The sequence below is a fragment of the Camelus bactrianus genome, chromosome 16 (genome assembly GCF_048773025.1).
Source record: "Camelus bactrianus isolate YW-2024 breed Bactrian camel chromosome 16, ASM4877302v1, whole genome shotgun sequence".
Classification (NCBI taxonomy): Eukaryota; Metazoa; Chordata; class Mammalia; order Artiodactyla; family Camelidae; genus Camelus; species Camelus bactrianus.
Genome location: NC_133554.1, coordinates 39,791,263 through 39,805,993, shown reverse-complemented (window position 1 = coordinate 39,805,993; position 14,731 = coordinate 39,791,263). Strand labels below are relative to the sequence as shown.

Below are 14,731 nucleotides of genomic sequence, written 5' to 3'. Positions count from 1 at the left end.
ATGCAAAAGAGTGTAAAACTGAATGAACATTCTGCCATGAGGCCAAACTAAAATTTAATTAAAATAGATACTTAAATGTTAAGTTAGCCTCCTAAGTCTGAGATAGGTTAATGCCTACTCAACTCCACTGACCCTCTAAGAAGCAGTTAGTCTCTTTTGCAATAGGCATAGTCTCAGTTAAGTTCCATTTTGCATATGCCCACAGGTTAAAAGTGTTCTCTGCATTCCACAGGTGAGAGGCATTCAAAGTAATCTAGAACTGGGTACTTATTAAAGGCAACATTCTCTGCCTCCTCCCCATCTTTGCCCCAGCCTGTCTTCTTTAAATAAAACATACATATTCACAGACTAACATTAAGATGATGAGCTCTGATAAGTGATGTGGGTGCATTTTTCATAATCATGGTGGGTTTTTGTTAATTCCATGTGTATAAGAAAATTACAGAAAATAAACACTAAATTGAAATCTGTTTTAAAAAGGACTTGAGGGGGAAAGGACCCATGCAAAGGTCTACAGGAATTTTTCCTTGAAACCAATTAGAATGAGGGTGTGTACTAATAAGAGGCAGAAGCTGGCAGTCAGACAAACCAGACATGGCTCATACCTGAAGATGCACGTCTTCCTAAAGATGGTAGGGGGATTCCTGTGGATTTCTGTTAGACCCAGGTGCCCTGTGACCATCATATTGCGTAAGACATAGTCTGAGTCCTTGAAAAGAGGCAGATATTTCATTACAGAGAGGAGTATTAGACTTCATATTCTCATTAGAGCTTTTGAGGTCAAATAAATAGAAAAAATACATGAACTCTAGCTTTAAGTACAGTGACATTTTTCTTATTCCATATCAGTAAGGAGTGAAGTGTTCCACAAGAGAAAATTTTCAAAATACAAGATTCTTTTAAATGTATAAACTTTTTCTTATAATTGTGATAAAAATTGTGTGTGTACATTATTTTTCTGATGTTAAAGCACATTGTAGAACATTTGGCAAATACAGAAAAGCCCAAAGGAAATAAATATGATAAAAATTCTCCTGTGAGATCTTTGTCTTCACCGGTTCACCAAAAACTGTTCTTGTCAAGGTTACTAGTGACTGTCTTGTTGTCAAATCCATTGGTCCATCGCTAATCCTCATCTTTCTCTAACTCTCAGCAGCATTTGATACAGAGAACAGCTCACTTTTATTTTTTTGTAGGTTCTTTTTTTTGTATTGAGGTATAGCTGACTTACAATATTATATTTATATTACTATACTTAAAAACATTATATATTGTACAACACAGTGATTCAGTGTTTGTCTTTTTCTGTCTGAATTACTTCACTTAGTATGATAATCTTTAGTTCCATCCATGTTGCTGCAAATAGCATTATTTCATTTTTTCTTATGGCTGAGTAATATTCCATTGTATATATGTACTACATCTTCTTTATCCATCCATCTGTTAATGGACATTTAGGTTGCTTCCATGTTTATTGTTAATAGTGCTGCTATGAACATTGTGGTGTATGTATCTTTTTGAATTAGAGTTTTCATCTTTTCCAGATATATGCCCAGGAATGGGATTGCTGGATCATATAGTAAAGTCTATTTTTAGTTTTTAAAGGAATCTCCATACTGTTCTCCATAGTGGCTGCACCAACTTACATTCCCACCCACAGTGTAGGAGGGTTCCCTTTTCTCCACATCCTCTCCAGCATTTATTATTTGTAGACTTTTTTTGTGTGTGTGGCTTTTTTAAAAAATTGAAGTATAGTTGATTTACAGTGTTGTGTCAATTTCTGGTGTAGCACATAGTGATTCAGTTATACAAATATATATATTCTTTTTCATTATAGACTATTACAAGATATTGAATATAGTTCCCTGTGCTATACAGTTGGACCTTGTTGTTTATCTATTTTATATCTAGTAAGTTTGTATCTGCTAATCCCAAACTTCTAATTTATACCTTCCCACTCCTTCCCCTTGTTTTTTATGTCTGTGAGTCTGTTTCTGTTTTGTAAATAAGTTCATTAGTGTAATTTTTTTAGATTCCATATATAAGTGATATCATATGATATTTGTCTTTCTCTGACTTACTTCACTTAGTATGATCGTCTCTAGGTATTTGTGGACTTTTTGATCATGGCCATTCTGATTGGTTTGAGGAGATACCTCATTGTAGCTGTGATTCGCATTTCTCCAATAATTAGCAATGTTGACTATCTTTTCACATGGCCGTTGGTCATCTGTATGTCTTGGGCTCTGAAGGTGTTTTGGTGTCTTTTTAAAAAACAGCTTTATTGAGGTATAATTGATACATAAAGTGTATGTATTTAATATATACAACTTGATGAGTTTGGACTAATGAGTCTTGGTCAACATTTTTCTTTTTTGATAGAGGTTAGATTGTAAGAAAGTAGTGTTAACATATTCTGTAAAACACACTAAATTGTAGGAAAAAACAAATTCATTTGGGAGAATTAAAAGGAAGGTGTTTATGCCCTCCTTTAAAAAAATTATTTGACTGAAAGGGAAACTGTGATTGTAGGATGTCTAGGGGCTACATGGTGAATGGTGTTTGGAAGAACAACTGCTTTGTAATGTGAAGCTTTCTCTTGCCTCTATAACTCCACAACCTAAGTGTTCCACCTAATTCTATAGATGAAAAATGTTTTCAGCAGAGTATTTAGCTAACTGTAAAGATTATCTCAATTGGCAATTGGGCATCTAGCTTCTTTTGTAAATTATTTCTTCCATGGTTTGTTACTTGTTTTATACATGCTAGGTTGATACAATTTTTAGAATTTCACCATGACTGTGTTTCTAGGTTTAAATCTTTAGCCAAAACCAAACAATTCTCCTGTTCCCCACCCCCCAAATTATGTAAATTGACCACTTCTGCTATTAGATCATAGCATGATATAAAAAATAAGGGTCTTATAATAATATGCCTGAAAATAAGCTTGCTTTTTATTTAATTTTATTTGGACCAAGAAACTATTAATTCAGCAAGTGCCTTAGCAATTATTCAGTAATGAGGTAAATATTCCTAGTTAAAGTTTCCTAGGAAACCATTAGGAGAAAGAGCTGCAATTATATTCCCCCATTTTTTCTGCTACTAGCTCATTATTTTTACCCCTTACCTTTTCAATATCTATTCATTCCCACCTTTCTTATTTCTTATCAGGATACAAAATGTTTTTCAAACTATAGGTCAAGGTCAATAGAATTTTGAGCCACAATGATTCCAAACACTTGGAGGGTCTCAGGGCTTGGACCTCAGAATTTTTTTTTTTCTATCCTCATTCATTTCATTGGTCACCCCATCCAGTCTCATGATGTTTGTTTTATTTATGGTGGTTTTGGTAAAATATATATTATTATCATTTTAACCATTCATAAGTGTACAATTCAGTGGCATTAAATATATTCACAATGTTATATAACCAGTGGAATGGTTTTAAATACCATTTATTTACTAGCCTGGATTTCTCCCAAACTCTAAGGTCATATATCCAACTGCCTATTCACTAACTCCACTTAGATGTCTAACGGACATTTCAAATTAAGATTAAACAAAAAATTTAATGCTCTTGATTGGGTTGAGGAAGTCCTCTTCTACTCCTACTTTGTTTAGAGTTTTTTGTTTGTTTGTTTTAATTGAAGTATAGTTGACTTACTTACAATGTTGTGTTAATTTCTGGTGTGTAACATAGTGATTTATTTATATATATAAATTTTTAAAATTTGAAGATTTAAAAAATCTTTTTAATTTAGTAGGGAAATGGTTATCTTTTACTTAACTTTGTATTTATTTCATTATGAGAACAACTGAACATTTTTTCCCCATGTTTATTGACCATTTGCATGAGGGTTTTTTTTTTTTTAACAGAATTGAATTTTGCTTAGTTTTCTTTTGTATTTTAAAATCTTGTTGATTCTTATATAACAGTGTTAATCCTTTGTAGCTATGTGGCAATTTCCCCTCAGTCTGTCATAAGCATTTAATTGTGTTTATAACATTAGTGCAAGAAAGTTTTACATTTTTATGTCATCAGTGTTTCAACCTCGCTTTATAGTTTCGACCTTTGTATAGAATCAGCCATCCCTCCCCAGATCACGGTTGTAAATTCCCTCTCATCCTTCATTTTCTTAGCTATTCTCATGCATTTATTCCTCCTCTAGATGAAGATTAAAATCATTTGGCCGATTAAAAAAATGCTGAGATTTTTCTTGAAATTCTGTCAAACTTAAAAATAATTTTGGATCATACTGTATAGCACAGGGAACTATATTCAATAACTTGTAGTAACTTATGGTAAAAAATATGAAAATGAATATATGTATGTTCCTATATGACTGAAGCATTGTGCTGTGCACCAGAAGTTGACACAGCATTGTAGACTGACTATACTTCAATAAATATATAAATATATTTATATAGAGAGAGAGACAAAAAATAGTTTTGATAAGACATTATATTTTTTAAAAGTGATCTTCTTATGAAAATTATCATGATATGACTTTTTACTTTATGAGAAAATTTATGTCCCTTAGTAAAGTTTGTAGTTTGCTTCAGGTAGGACCTAAGGGTGGAGTGATGAAGTGGGGAGAACGGGCAGAGTAACAGAATTTTTGAAGTCCCTGAGGTAGGAAAAAAATGCTTTCTATTATGCTGGGTAAGATGTGAAACATAAACTACAGTATTGTATACCAGTTCCAGGGGCACTTGGAGGCTTCCACCCCCACCCCACCCCCAGGAGCAGCATCCACAAATAGGCATTCTCCACCTCCTTGGCCTGGTCATCCCATCAGAGAGCTCTGTGATTCTGCCCTCTTTGGCCGAGGCTTCATCAGCTTGGTCATTCCACTGAGGGAGGGAACTGGGACCTGGAGGGAAGGAAGGAAAAGAAGCCTAGAAGGGGAGAGGCACCTGCAGGATGGCCAGGCAAGGGACTGGGAGACAATCAAGATGCTGCTACCACCTGATCAAGCACCATGAAGAATAGTTAAGCCATCTTGAAAGGAAGACACCTTTCCATCCATTCTCATCGTATGAAAAACCCTAACATTAAAATCAAGTGTAAAGAAACAAAATAAGCATTCAGCAAACACTCATCACATTGCAGATAGGGAGTTTTTTTTTCTTTTAATTGGTGTGATGTAATGTGTCCTTCTAAAACACGAGTGCCTCATCCTTTCCCACTTCACCCATATGATTCTGGTGGGGGCTGCCAGTTACTGTAAACTTCTCACCCTGGCCAGGAGGGGCATATCTCAGGATAGATCAAAAAAGATTTCTCTTTCTTGGATTTTTCCAAATTGGAACAGGAAGGAAAGATTCTTTTTTAGTTACTAAGGATCTGGCTTGCCCTGTAGGAAAAAAAACCTGTCTTCAGCCAGAAGGACAAAACCGAAGTGCAGAGGGAAGCAAACATGAGAACCAGGGAGAGAAAGACTATGAGAGAGCCCTGGTTGTATTGAATCCCTGGATCCGGTCATCCTGGAAGCCAGCTTGACTCCTGCCCTTTCTTCATTTTGATCACATGAGTTAATCAACCCTCCCCCTTTGCCTAAGGCAGTTTGAGATGTATTTCTGCCACTTGCAACCAAAGAACTTGAGTTGTGGCCATAGCCTAATAGCTAACTTAACATAGTTTTTTAATACAAGCAAGAAAAACGCATCTAGAAACTGTTACCCTGGGGAAGTCTAACACTGCCCCACCTTGCCTACCTGCTCTGGGTTCGGCTCAGTGAAGTATGTAGTGATGGCAGTGATACTGGATGTGATGTTGTAGAGCCAGCCGATGCCAGTGATCACAATATGCAGGATGTGCTCCCGGCTGTGGACGTAGTGATAGGCAGTACTAAAGACATTGGCAACACCCTGTAGAGACAGAAAATTTTAATTGCCTTTTCTTTTTAAAATAGCAAAACGATTAGTAATACAGTAATTGGATTATTTTTTAATCAATGATAATTTACTTCCTACAAATTATTCATCAGTTCTCAGAAGGCAGTGTTCCAGACTCTACTACGAAAAAAGGATCATAATGAAACTAAAAGTTTAAGGAGAGATCTAACACAAGATCTACCTAACTTTATTATGTTTCCTGATAATCATTCAGTGAAATTTGTGATATGTGCTATCAGAGAATAGTGTCCAAAAAGCAAGATAAACTTTGAAATGAGAAAAAAATGTTCAAAAGCCAAGAACTGATGCCAGCCTTGGACAGATGGGTAAGAGCTACCCTGATCTGATGCAATATTAATGCCTGCATCTCTACATGGTTACTGTCATCGGATTAGCACTACACGTGTGCTGGGTTACAAGGCCTGAAACATGCTAGAATATACCATTTTCTTATATGTATCAAGAGATCCTGTTCTGCAGAGAAGGGATGGGAAGTCCTTAGTACCCATGTGGTCCTTTTGTCAAGAAACTTTAGGAACCACAATTCTTCAAAAATATCACTTTATATTAGGGCTCAAGGCATCTAAGGGTAGCCCAGGAGCCTTTACCTCCCAGGGCCAGAGAGTCAATATATATTTCACTTTGACATGTTCTCTGATAAGACCATATATAGTTCACCTACTGATAACTCCATGCTCTTCCATTTTACTCCTTAACATCTTCACATCATTCTTATGTCAGTTGAGAATTAACCTTATTATTAAAAAGATGTCCAGGGGAAAAGATTCTACAACTTTCCTCAGTTACATATCCAGTAAATGAGATGAGAAAAATTTAAATAATGGTAAATAAACATCAAGAGCTTACGGGGAGAACAAATGATAGCAGCTTCCTGATTGCTGCTACATCCAGACCATTGCTTCCATAAAAGTTTTCAATCTTCCTTGACTGAAATTTCTATTCATAAAATTAAACTTAAATGCTTGTAGAAATGGTCTAGTTATTTTATAGTCTTAAAAGTGCCTTTCCTTTTTGAAATATTATTTGAAAACATGAATACTTGAGAAATATTTAGGCTTTTCCCTCATTTTTCATCCTCAAAAATTATAATACAGAAATCAAGAACTGTGGCAATGCACATCATATATACCACCATCTGTGGAAAGAGCAAAAGATTTCTAGATACCACTGTTAATAAAACGTAAATGTGTCCCTTCTAAAAATTCATTCCTACTTTTGGGGTTTTAGTTAGTAGTCTAATAGTTGGATTTTGGTTCGATAGCAGAAAATGCTGTTCCTATGGTTAATTCAATGGGACACATATTAATGATCTTCCCAGAGAGGCTGAGGCATAGATGTGCAACTGAGGCTCAGTCCGTCCATGTATAATGGGGAATCTCTCCAAAGACTGATACATACACACGGGGAACAGGAACAAGTATGGTGACACTATCTATATACATAGCTTTACTATCATCTGGTTTCAGGTTTTGCTTTTTAAAAAGTATAGAAGGAGAGGCCTTCCACTGATCTTGAAGAATTTTTCTATGCCTTACCTGATAGAATCTGATCTCATGAGGTAGAAAGATGTTTATTTTCTTGGGATCTCTTAAGGTGTCAACAGCCAAGACCCCAAATATCCTCATATGTGCATCTTGAAGAGGCAGCACCAGGAATGACCCATTTTGATCATTCTTCTTGCGGGAATAGTTCCAAAAGAAGATGTTCCCATGGTGCTGAACTTGCGGGACATGTATTGGCTTCCCTTCATCCACTACTGTAAAGCTGAGGAATAGGATTATGAGGATGGGAGACAAGCACAGGAGGAGGCTTTAGATTAAACCATGAACGACTCAATCCATTCATAATCATTAGTAGTATACGTCAGAGAAGTAGATTGAGATAAAATTACCAGTTTGGAGGCTCTGACTTGAGAGAAAGATTAAAAAAACAAGCTTAGTTCATAATAGAGAAAACATATATCAACAGGATGCAGGAAACATAACTTATAGAGCAGACAGAAATAATTGAGATGATACTGTGAAGCAGAGTCCTGACATGGACAATTAATGCCTACGAGTGAGCTCTAGAAGCAACCAGGTGAAATTCGAGACTGGATACCCATCACCTCCCACTCTAGCAGCTTTGGTGACCTAGGCATTTCTCTTTTGGGCAGCTAACTAGGATTTTGACACTAGTTTACTTCAGAAAAGGAATTATTTTTTTTAAAGGGTGAAATCAACCTCTTCAAGAAATTCTTACCTGATCCCCTTCATGTCCCTGTAGAGCACTCTATTCAGTACAAATGGAGCATCGTCTAAAGTACAAGCTACGTTCCTCAACAGAACATTCCCTCTATCAGGCAGTAGTAGGTTTTCTTCTAAGAGGGAAATGTGAGCACTGATCTTCTTATTTCCATGGGCTTCAGCATCCTATGGCAAAATGTTTCTGACCATTTATTTGCCCAGAGCCAAAGAGCTATTCTTTTAATCATGTCTCCATTCATTAGCCAATTTATGCCTCTGACCCCAATAATTTCATTTTCCTGAATAACTAATGGAGATATTACCATTCATGGGCAGTGGGAAAAAGGCCAACACCACAGCTGTTCCTGAAACCTGACTTTTAGTGAATGGAATAGATTTACTTTATATGCCAACCAGACTGATTTACTAAAAAACAAACAAACAAAAAAGAAAAAAACTCAAGTCTACTTAAATTTAGAGGTTTAAAACTTTAATCCTTTTGAACCATAGTCATGTTGTATGGCCTTCAGTTAAAAGTGCTTATTTTAGAGAGCTGAGGCGAGAAGATGACCTCATTTCATATTTCTTGACCGTGATGTGAATGTGGAAAAAAATGCTCTCAAGAAATTCTTAACATAGTTTGGCTATGAATTTGAATTACATCATTTCAGGAAGGGATTACTTGGGGCCCCAGATTGCAGACTTTTTATGCAACTACTATTTTTAATTAAAATAAAATAACTGAAAAGTCTCTGTACCTAAAATATTTTGTTGGTAACATTAGATGTTAACACATACATTAAGTATGCCCATAAATTGGGGACATTAGAGACACTTTCTCTGATATTTGTCTCTTTTTTTTAATTGATGTATAGTTTACAATGTTGTGTCAATTTCTGGTGTACAGCATAATGTTTCAGTCATACGTATACATATGTTCATTTTCATATTCTTTTTCATTATAGGTTACTACGAGATACTGAATATAGTTCCCTGTGCTATGTCTCCTCTTTCTGTATATTTGGGTTTGCTTTTTGAGCTTTTTTCCCCCCCTTCTGCCTTGATTCTTCCTTTTCTATGTAGATAAAGAGACTAACAAAAAAGTAGTAAGATGTCTCTTAGGATACTGTAGATCTCTGAAGCAGTTTGGAGCAATACCTCTTCTTGATTGGTCTCCTGTTCCTGGTCACATCATTTCCAACCACGTTGGAAAATCCAACCATTCAGGAGATGAGTCCTACAATCAAGTGTTGCTATTTAGCTGAGATGAATGACAGTTTCCGTGGATCAATGGAATATATAGAAGACAGATATACTGTTCCTGCCTGGGAGGAGCAGCAAGCTGGGAATGTATGAGTGGGCAGCAGAGCTGTGGACAGTGGTCCATCCAGGTCATGTCTTTTAAGTGACAAGATTCTGTAACAGTCTCAGCTTATTTCTAGGTAGTGCTATGAAATATATTACGTCATACTGAATTCTACTTTATAATGACTTTATGATTTAAATAGTTCCTTTTAAAACTGACTTTCAAAACATCATACAAGGGAAATGTAGCTTAAACAGCTTGTACATCTCCTTACTGGTATTTTTTTTTTTTTATGTCAGTTTATTGTCTGTTCCAGGCTTATTTGACTCTCAGCACAAATGAAATTAGAAATCCCAAGATGTAATTCTGTTTCTTATACCTTTCCTCTCTGCTTCTACCTTGCCAACCTCCAATCATTCCAGTTGTGTTCTTTCCTAGGCTTGCGGTCATTGTAATGTATTGGAATGAATAAAACATCTATAGTAGTACTCAGCGATTTCTCAAGAGAATTTAGTGTATTCCTCCTTTGCAACAATTGAACATCACCTACTGTGAGGAAATTTTTTCTCTTATATGACATTTTAGAAAACACACCTGGGTGAGGGCCTTAAAGGTCTCTGTATACACTGGCTCCAAGGATACTCCACTTGTCTCTGCAGAATATTGGATTTGGTGTAGCCATTTCTGTCTGGCACAGTTCCTCAGACTTTCAATATGGTTCCTTTCTAAAGTATTCATCAGAAACTCCACAATGCTTTCCAGTACCTGATCTTCATTGCCCCTGAGTTCAGATACAACCAATTCTATGTATTTCTGAAACTGTTTTGAAGACAACTTCACTTCGTGACCAGGGTGTGGCTTTGGAAATTGGATGTGTAGTTTAGCTAAAAGACATAAATACAAAACCAAGAACTAATCAAATTTCATTCATCTCTGGGGGAAATTTTTTATTTTCCTCTTACAGCAAATCGAAGTTCCTGACAACTACTTCCCATGGAAAACCATGTATATCAAAAGTATCTCTAAACCCAATGGAATATCTTTCACTAATTTCTTATGCTGAACTGAAGATGACTCCTATATCACCTGCTTTTATTTTTTTATTTTTTAAAATTCTGCCACTCAGCTGGGTGAAACTCCAATGTCAACTTCAACTCCTTTCTACCTTTTACCTTCCATATCCAATAGACCACTTAATCCTGTTAGTCTTTAGCAATCTATCTTGCGGCCACAAAAGACATACACAACATATTTTGCTCTTCTATGCAACATTATGCTACCATCTTCACCCAAGTTGTTCCTGTAGCTGTGGCTTGTTCATTTCCCCCACTACAGACTATGTCCTTCTGTAAGTATGCCACTATTGACTCATCTATCCTCCCATCAGTGGGTATGCAGGTTCTCTCCAGTATTTTATGAACAGTGTTATGAGCATTTTTGTATATGTCTCCTGAGTACATGTGCAAGCTTCTTTGACATTTATCATAAAATAATAAGTCAGAGAGTATATGCCCTTCCCCTTTGAAATTCAAAATCTCTCCTTTTTCAAGAAGGCTTCCATCATGATTTCTCCTTCCCCTGAAAGACAATAGTATTCATTTATTTGACAATTAACAAATATTGCCTGATACTTTTAGTCATCTTATCATATGAAAACTTCTCATTTCTGTAGTTGTGATTTTTAAAATTTTTGCTCCTTAGTATCCACTCATCCTTCTGGTGGTACTTGTATCCCAATATTTGCTTTAAGGAAACCACTCCACTCCCATCTTGGTTTATGTGTTTGAGTGGGGTTCCACTCAGGGGCAATGAAGATCATGTTCTAGATAATGTTCATGGTTCTAGAGGTGGAGCATGCATCTCAAGCTTAAGCCAGTTGGGACATTCTATACCACTAGCCAGAGGGTTGATTAAGCCCATACTAATGCTAGACTCTTTGCTTGAAAGATTACAAAGTGGATGTTTTCCTTTTTATTCCACTGGACTTGAATAAACCTCTGAGGGTATGAGACTGCGTCTGGTCATTGCAAAGGGAGAAGCTGTATGAAAATGAAGTCAAAACATAGAATAGAGGAGGGCCACTGAAAGAGAGAGAGAGAGAAAGAAGCAGACACCTGCTCTAGTGTCAGTATTTGAACTCCCAAACCCAGTTGTGTCGTCAGCCCGCCCTGGACTTATCCATCGCACGAACCGGTAAAGAACATTTTTGCTTAACCACTTTGGGCTGGGTTTTCTATTACCTAGACTCAAAGGGTCCTAACTGATATAGTCTCCAATTGGATTAAAAGTATCTTGTGAGTTCTTCCTCTTCCATTTCTTCTTCTCCTTTCCTTTCCCTCTTGAACAATTTGGTCCTAAAGCTATTAGATGGGGCAGAGCAAAGGAAGCATCTATCTGCTCCTGGTCAAGGGAACCACGGTGACCCAGACCAGGGTATAAGAATCTAAGTAGGGTAAGGAAGGCATATGTGTAGTAAGTGGCTTGACATGGGTTGTCAGAATCTGAGTAGCGTATGGAAGTCACCATGTGCAAGGGTGATCTTCAGCCCATGTGAATGAAGAGGCCCTGCAGGAAGGTGGTTTAACTTTATATATTTCACAATATATAAGTGTATCAAATCAACACATCATATACCTTAAACTTACAAGATGTCACATGCCAATTATATCTTAATAAAGCCGAAAAAAATTATAGCCACACTAGTAGGTGTGAAGTGGTATCTCATGGTTTTAAAACAACCAGTTTTTAACTGTATATATGCCATAATACTGGGAAACTTGAAGCCAAATTGTTACCACAACTTAAGAGAATTCTTATATTTTTTACCTTTCTTCATAGATTCTTTTTCCATTCCCTCCTTGTATGTGTACAAGAGTTCATCAACTTCCTTCAGATCCAGGAAGCCTGAGCCATCACTGTCCCACTTCTGAAAAAGGGCTTTTAGGAGAAGTTCCCTTCGGACTCGGGAAGCATTTTGTCTAGCCTAGTATTCAAACAGGAAAACAGAGCACAGAAGATATATTGTTCATTGCGCTAGCTGGCATCCTATGCTTATTCCCCTCAAAGTGCAGCACTTTTTATAGAAACAGCTTTACTTTGGGATTAAGCATGATATTAATGGGAAAATGAAGCATTTAATTTTTTTTTTACTTTTTTATTGATTTATAATCATTTTACAATGTTGTGTCAAATTCCAGTGTTCATGAAGCATTTAATTTTAATCCTTTAAATATCATTTCTTTGTTTCACCTCTAAGCGAAAAAGTAGGCATTCTCTGCATTGAACTAAGACACATTAATTTAGGAAGGGGGCTGCACTCCTTAGGAATCTTTGATTCATTTCTTTCCACTCCCTTGCTGGTTTTTCAGGAATGTGATAAACACATGGAGATACACACATGTGATAAACACACTCTCTGGCTTTTTGATGGAATACATTTTGTAGTGATGGGGGATAAATGACAGTGTTCAAACAACAGAAAATGACTATGTTAAAAAATTCTTTTTTATATTTAACATTGACCTAGCTAGATATTAATTTCATTTACCTTTCAGATTTTTTACTAGATTAATTATGTCAACTAGATAGTAATTTAATTAATCTAGGTAGATTTCATTGCTAAAAGAAAGTGAACATATATCATTTGGTTAAGTGGAGGTGAATTGCAACTGAGGAGGCAAAAGGGATATCAACTTTTGGTTAGGTTGAGAAGACTCATAAGATGGATGAGGTTACTGAATATGCCTAGTGAACCTAATTTATGTATTCCATATAAGAGTATATAAATTGTTTATATCAGCTAATGTATTTCCATTTATCTATCATCCAAGTAAGTGATAAGTTCTCAAGAAACAGGTACTACCTTGGTGCATGTGAATAAAAATACATATTCAAGCCACAATCGTACCCCCATGTATGTGCACTTATTAACATACTAACGGCAGACAGTGCACACACATACACACACATCTTTGTACATACACATAATCTGCTCCTCAGAATCTGCTCTTCAAGCTTCAGAAGAGCAAAAACAAAGCTGTATAATAAACCATTTCCCGCCATCAGCAATTATGTTATTACAGGGGAATGCGTTCTCTCGAGTGTGAGTTTAGAACATTTGACGGTAAAATGAAGAATTTAATGGCCATGCTCGTTGAAGTAAAGTGATGCGTTTGGTTGTATATTATTTAAGAAGAACTACACTAGGAGCAACTGAGATTCATAGATTTTTTTTAAAATAGTGACCTCACTTGTTTCACTGATAAATAATATTACTTACCTGTTCTAAGGCACTAATTTTCTCTTCTTTTGTTTCAACAAAGCCCTTCTTGAAAAAGGAGGTGAGGGCCTCGCTGACACTCAAGGGAGCATCTTCACCAACAAATGTCTCCAGAAGTTGCACAAACTGGAGCAGATTGAAGGAAACTCCATTGAAGGCACTCCTACCTTTTACTTCCTTGTAAGACTGAATATTTCGGATAATTGTGTGTAGGTCTATCAAGCAAGAAACATACATCAAACAGTAAAATAAATAATTTTATCAAAGCTCAGGAAAATTATATGAGTACTGATTGTAATGAACATTTACTACTTTTTGTCCTGTCAGGAATCCATGCCCCCTTCATGAGGACAGCACCCTCCTTTTTTTTCTTTGGGAAAACATCCCTCCCCGCGTTGTCAGTTTAGATGTATCAGGTAGTACTGAGCCTCCCCTTGCTTCAGGGACAGCCATGTGATATAGGTCTGGCCAATGACTCATATATGACAGCAATGTAATCTACTATAGGCCAATGAGAATTCGCTTCAGAACTTTTGGTGGAACTACTAGGGGAGAATCACTCTTCTTGTACTCTCATTCCTAAACTAGTAGGATGTAGGCTTAGAGATGCTCTCCTGGACATCTTTGCCACAATATAGAGAAAACTACCTAAAACTGAAATTTACACAGAGAACAGGGCCAGAGGCAAAGTGACAATGTCCCATTGCTAGTATTGAGCCTTGGATTCAGTTGTGCCTGAAGCCAGCTGCAGCTTGGACTTGCTAGTTAAATAAGTATGTAAATACCACCACTACAACCTCTTCTGCAGAGTCTTGACTAATATATTTATCTTAAAGCTCAATGTTATAACATGAAGCATATTTCATGAAAGAGCCCCAGTGATCTGTTTGATTTATTAACTAATTCAATTATTTGTGCCCTTATGCCTTACATATGAGATCTGACTTGACTTAAAAATGATCATTCATGGGAGGAGGGTATAGTTCAGTGGTAAAGTGAGTG

The 14,731-nt window shown here is 36.4% G+C and overlaps 1 protein-coding gene across 5 annotated transcripts in view; it reads right to left on the bottom strand.

Annotated features, from left to right (window-relative positions):
* EFCAB5 (EF-hand calcium binding domain 5) overlaps positions 1-14,731 on the bottom strand; it is an 87,361-nt gene that overhangs the window by 15,181 nt on the left and 57,449 nt on the right. For 2 of the 5 annotated variants that reach the window (XM_045519014.2, XM_045519016.2), the window contains 7 exons: positions 13,730-13,944; positions 12,277-12,433; positions 10,045-10,334; positions 8,161-8,330; positions 7,455-7,683; positions 5,719-5,871; positions 606-709 (listed from right to left, as the gene is read on the bottom strand). In XM_045519014.2, coding sequence (XP_045374970.1) covers positions 606-709; positions 5,719-5,871; positions 7,455-7,683; positions 8,161-8,330; positions 10,045-10,334; positions 12,277-12,433; positions 13,730-13,944 — 1,318 coding nt within the window. Of the gene's footprint in view, positions 1-605; positions 710-4,774; positions 4,875-5,718; positions 5,872-7,454; positions 7,684-8,160; positions 8,331-10,044; positions 10,335-12,276; positions 12,434-13,729; positions 13,945-14,731 lie in introns of those variants that run through there. The other 3 variants (XR_006726034.2, XM_045519017.2, XM_045519018.2) reach the window with 3 other exon arrangements.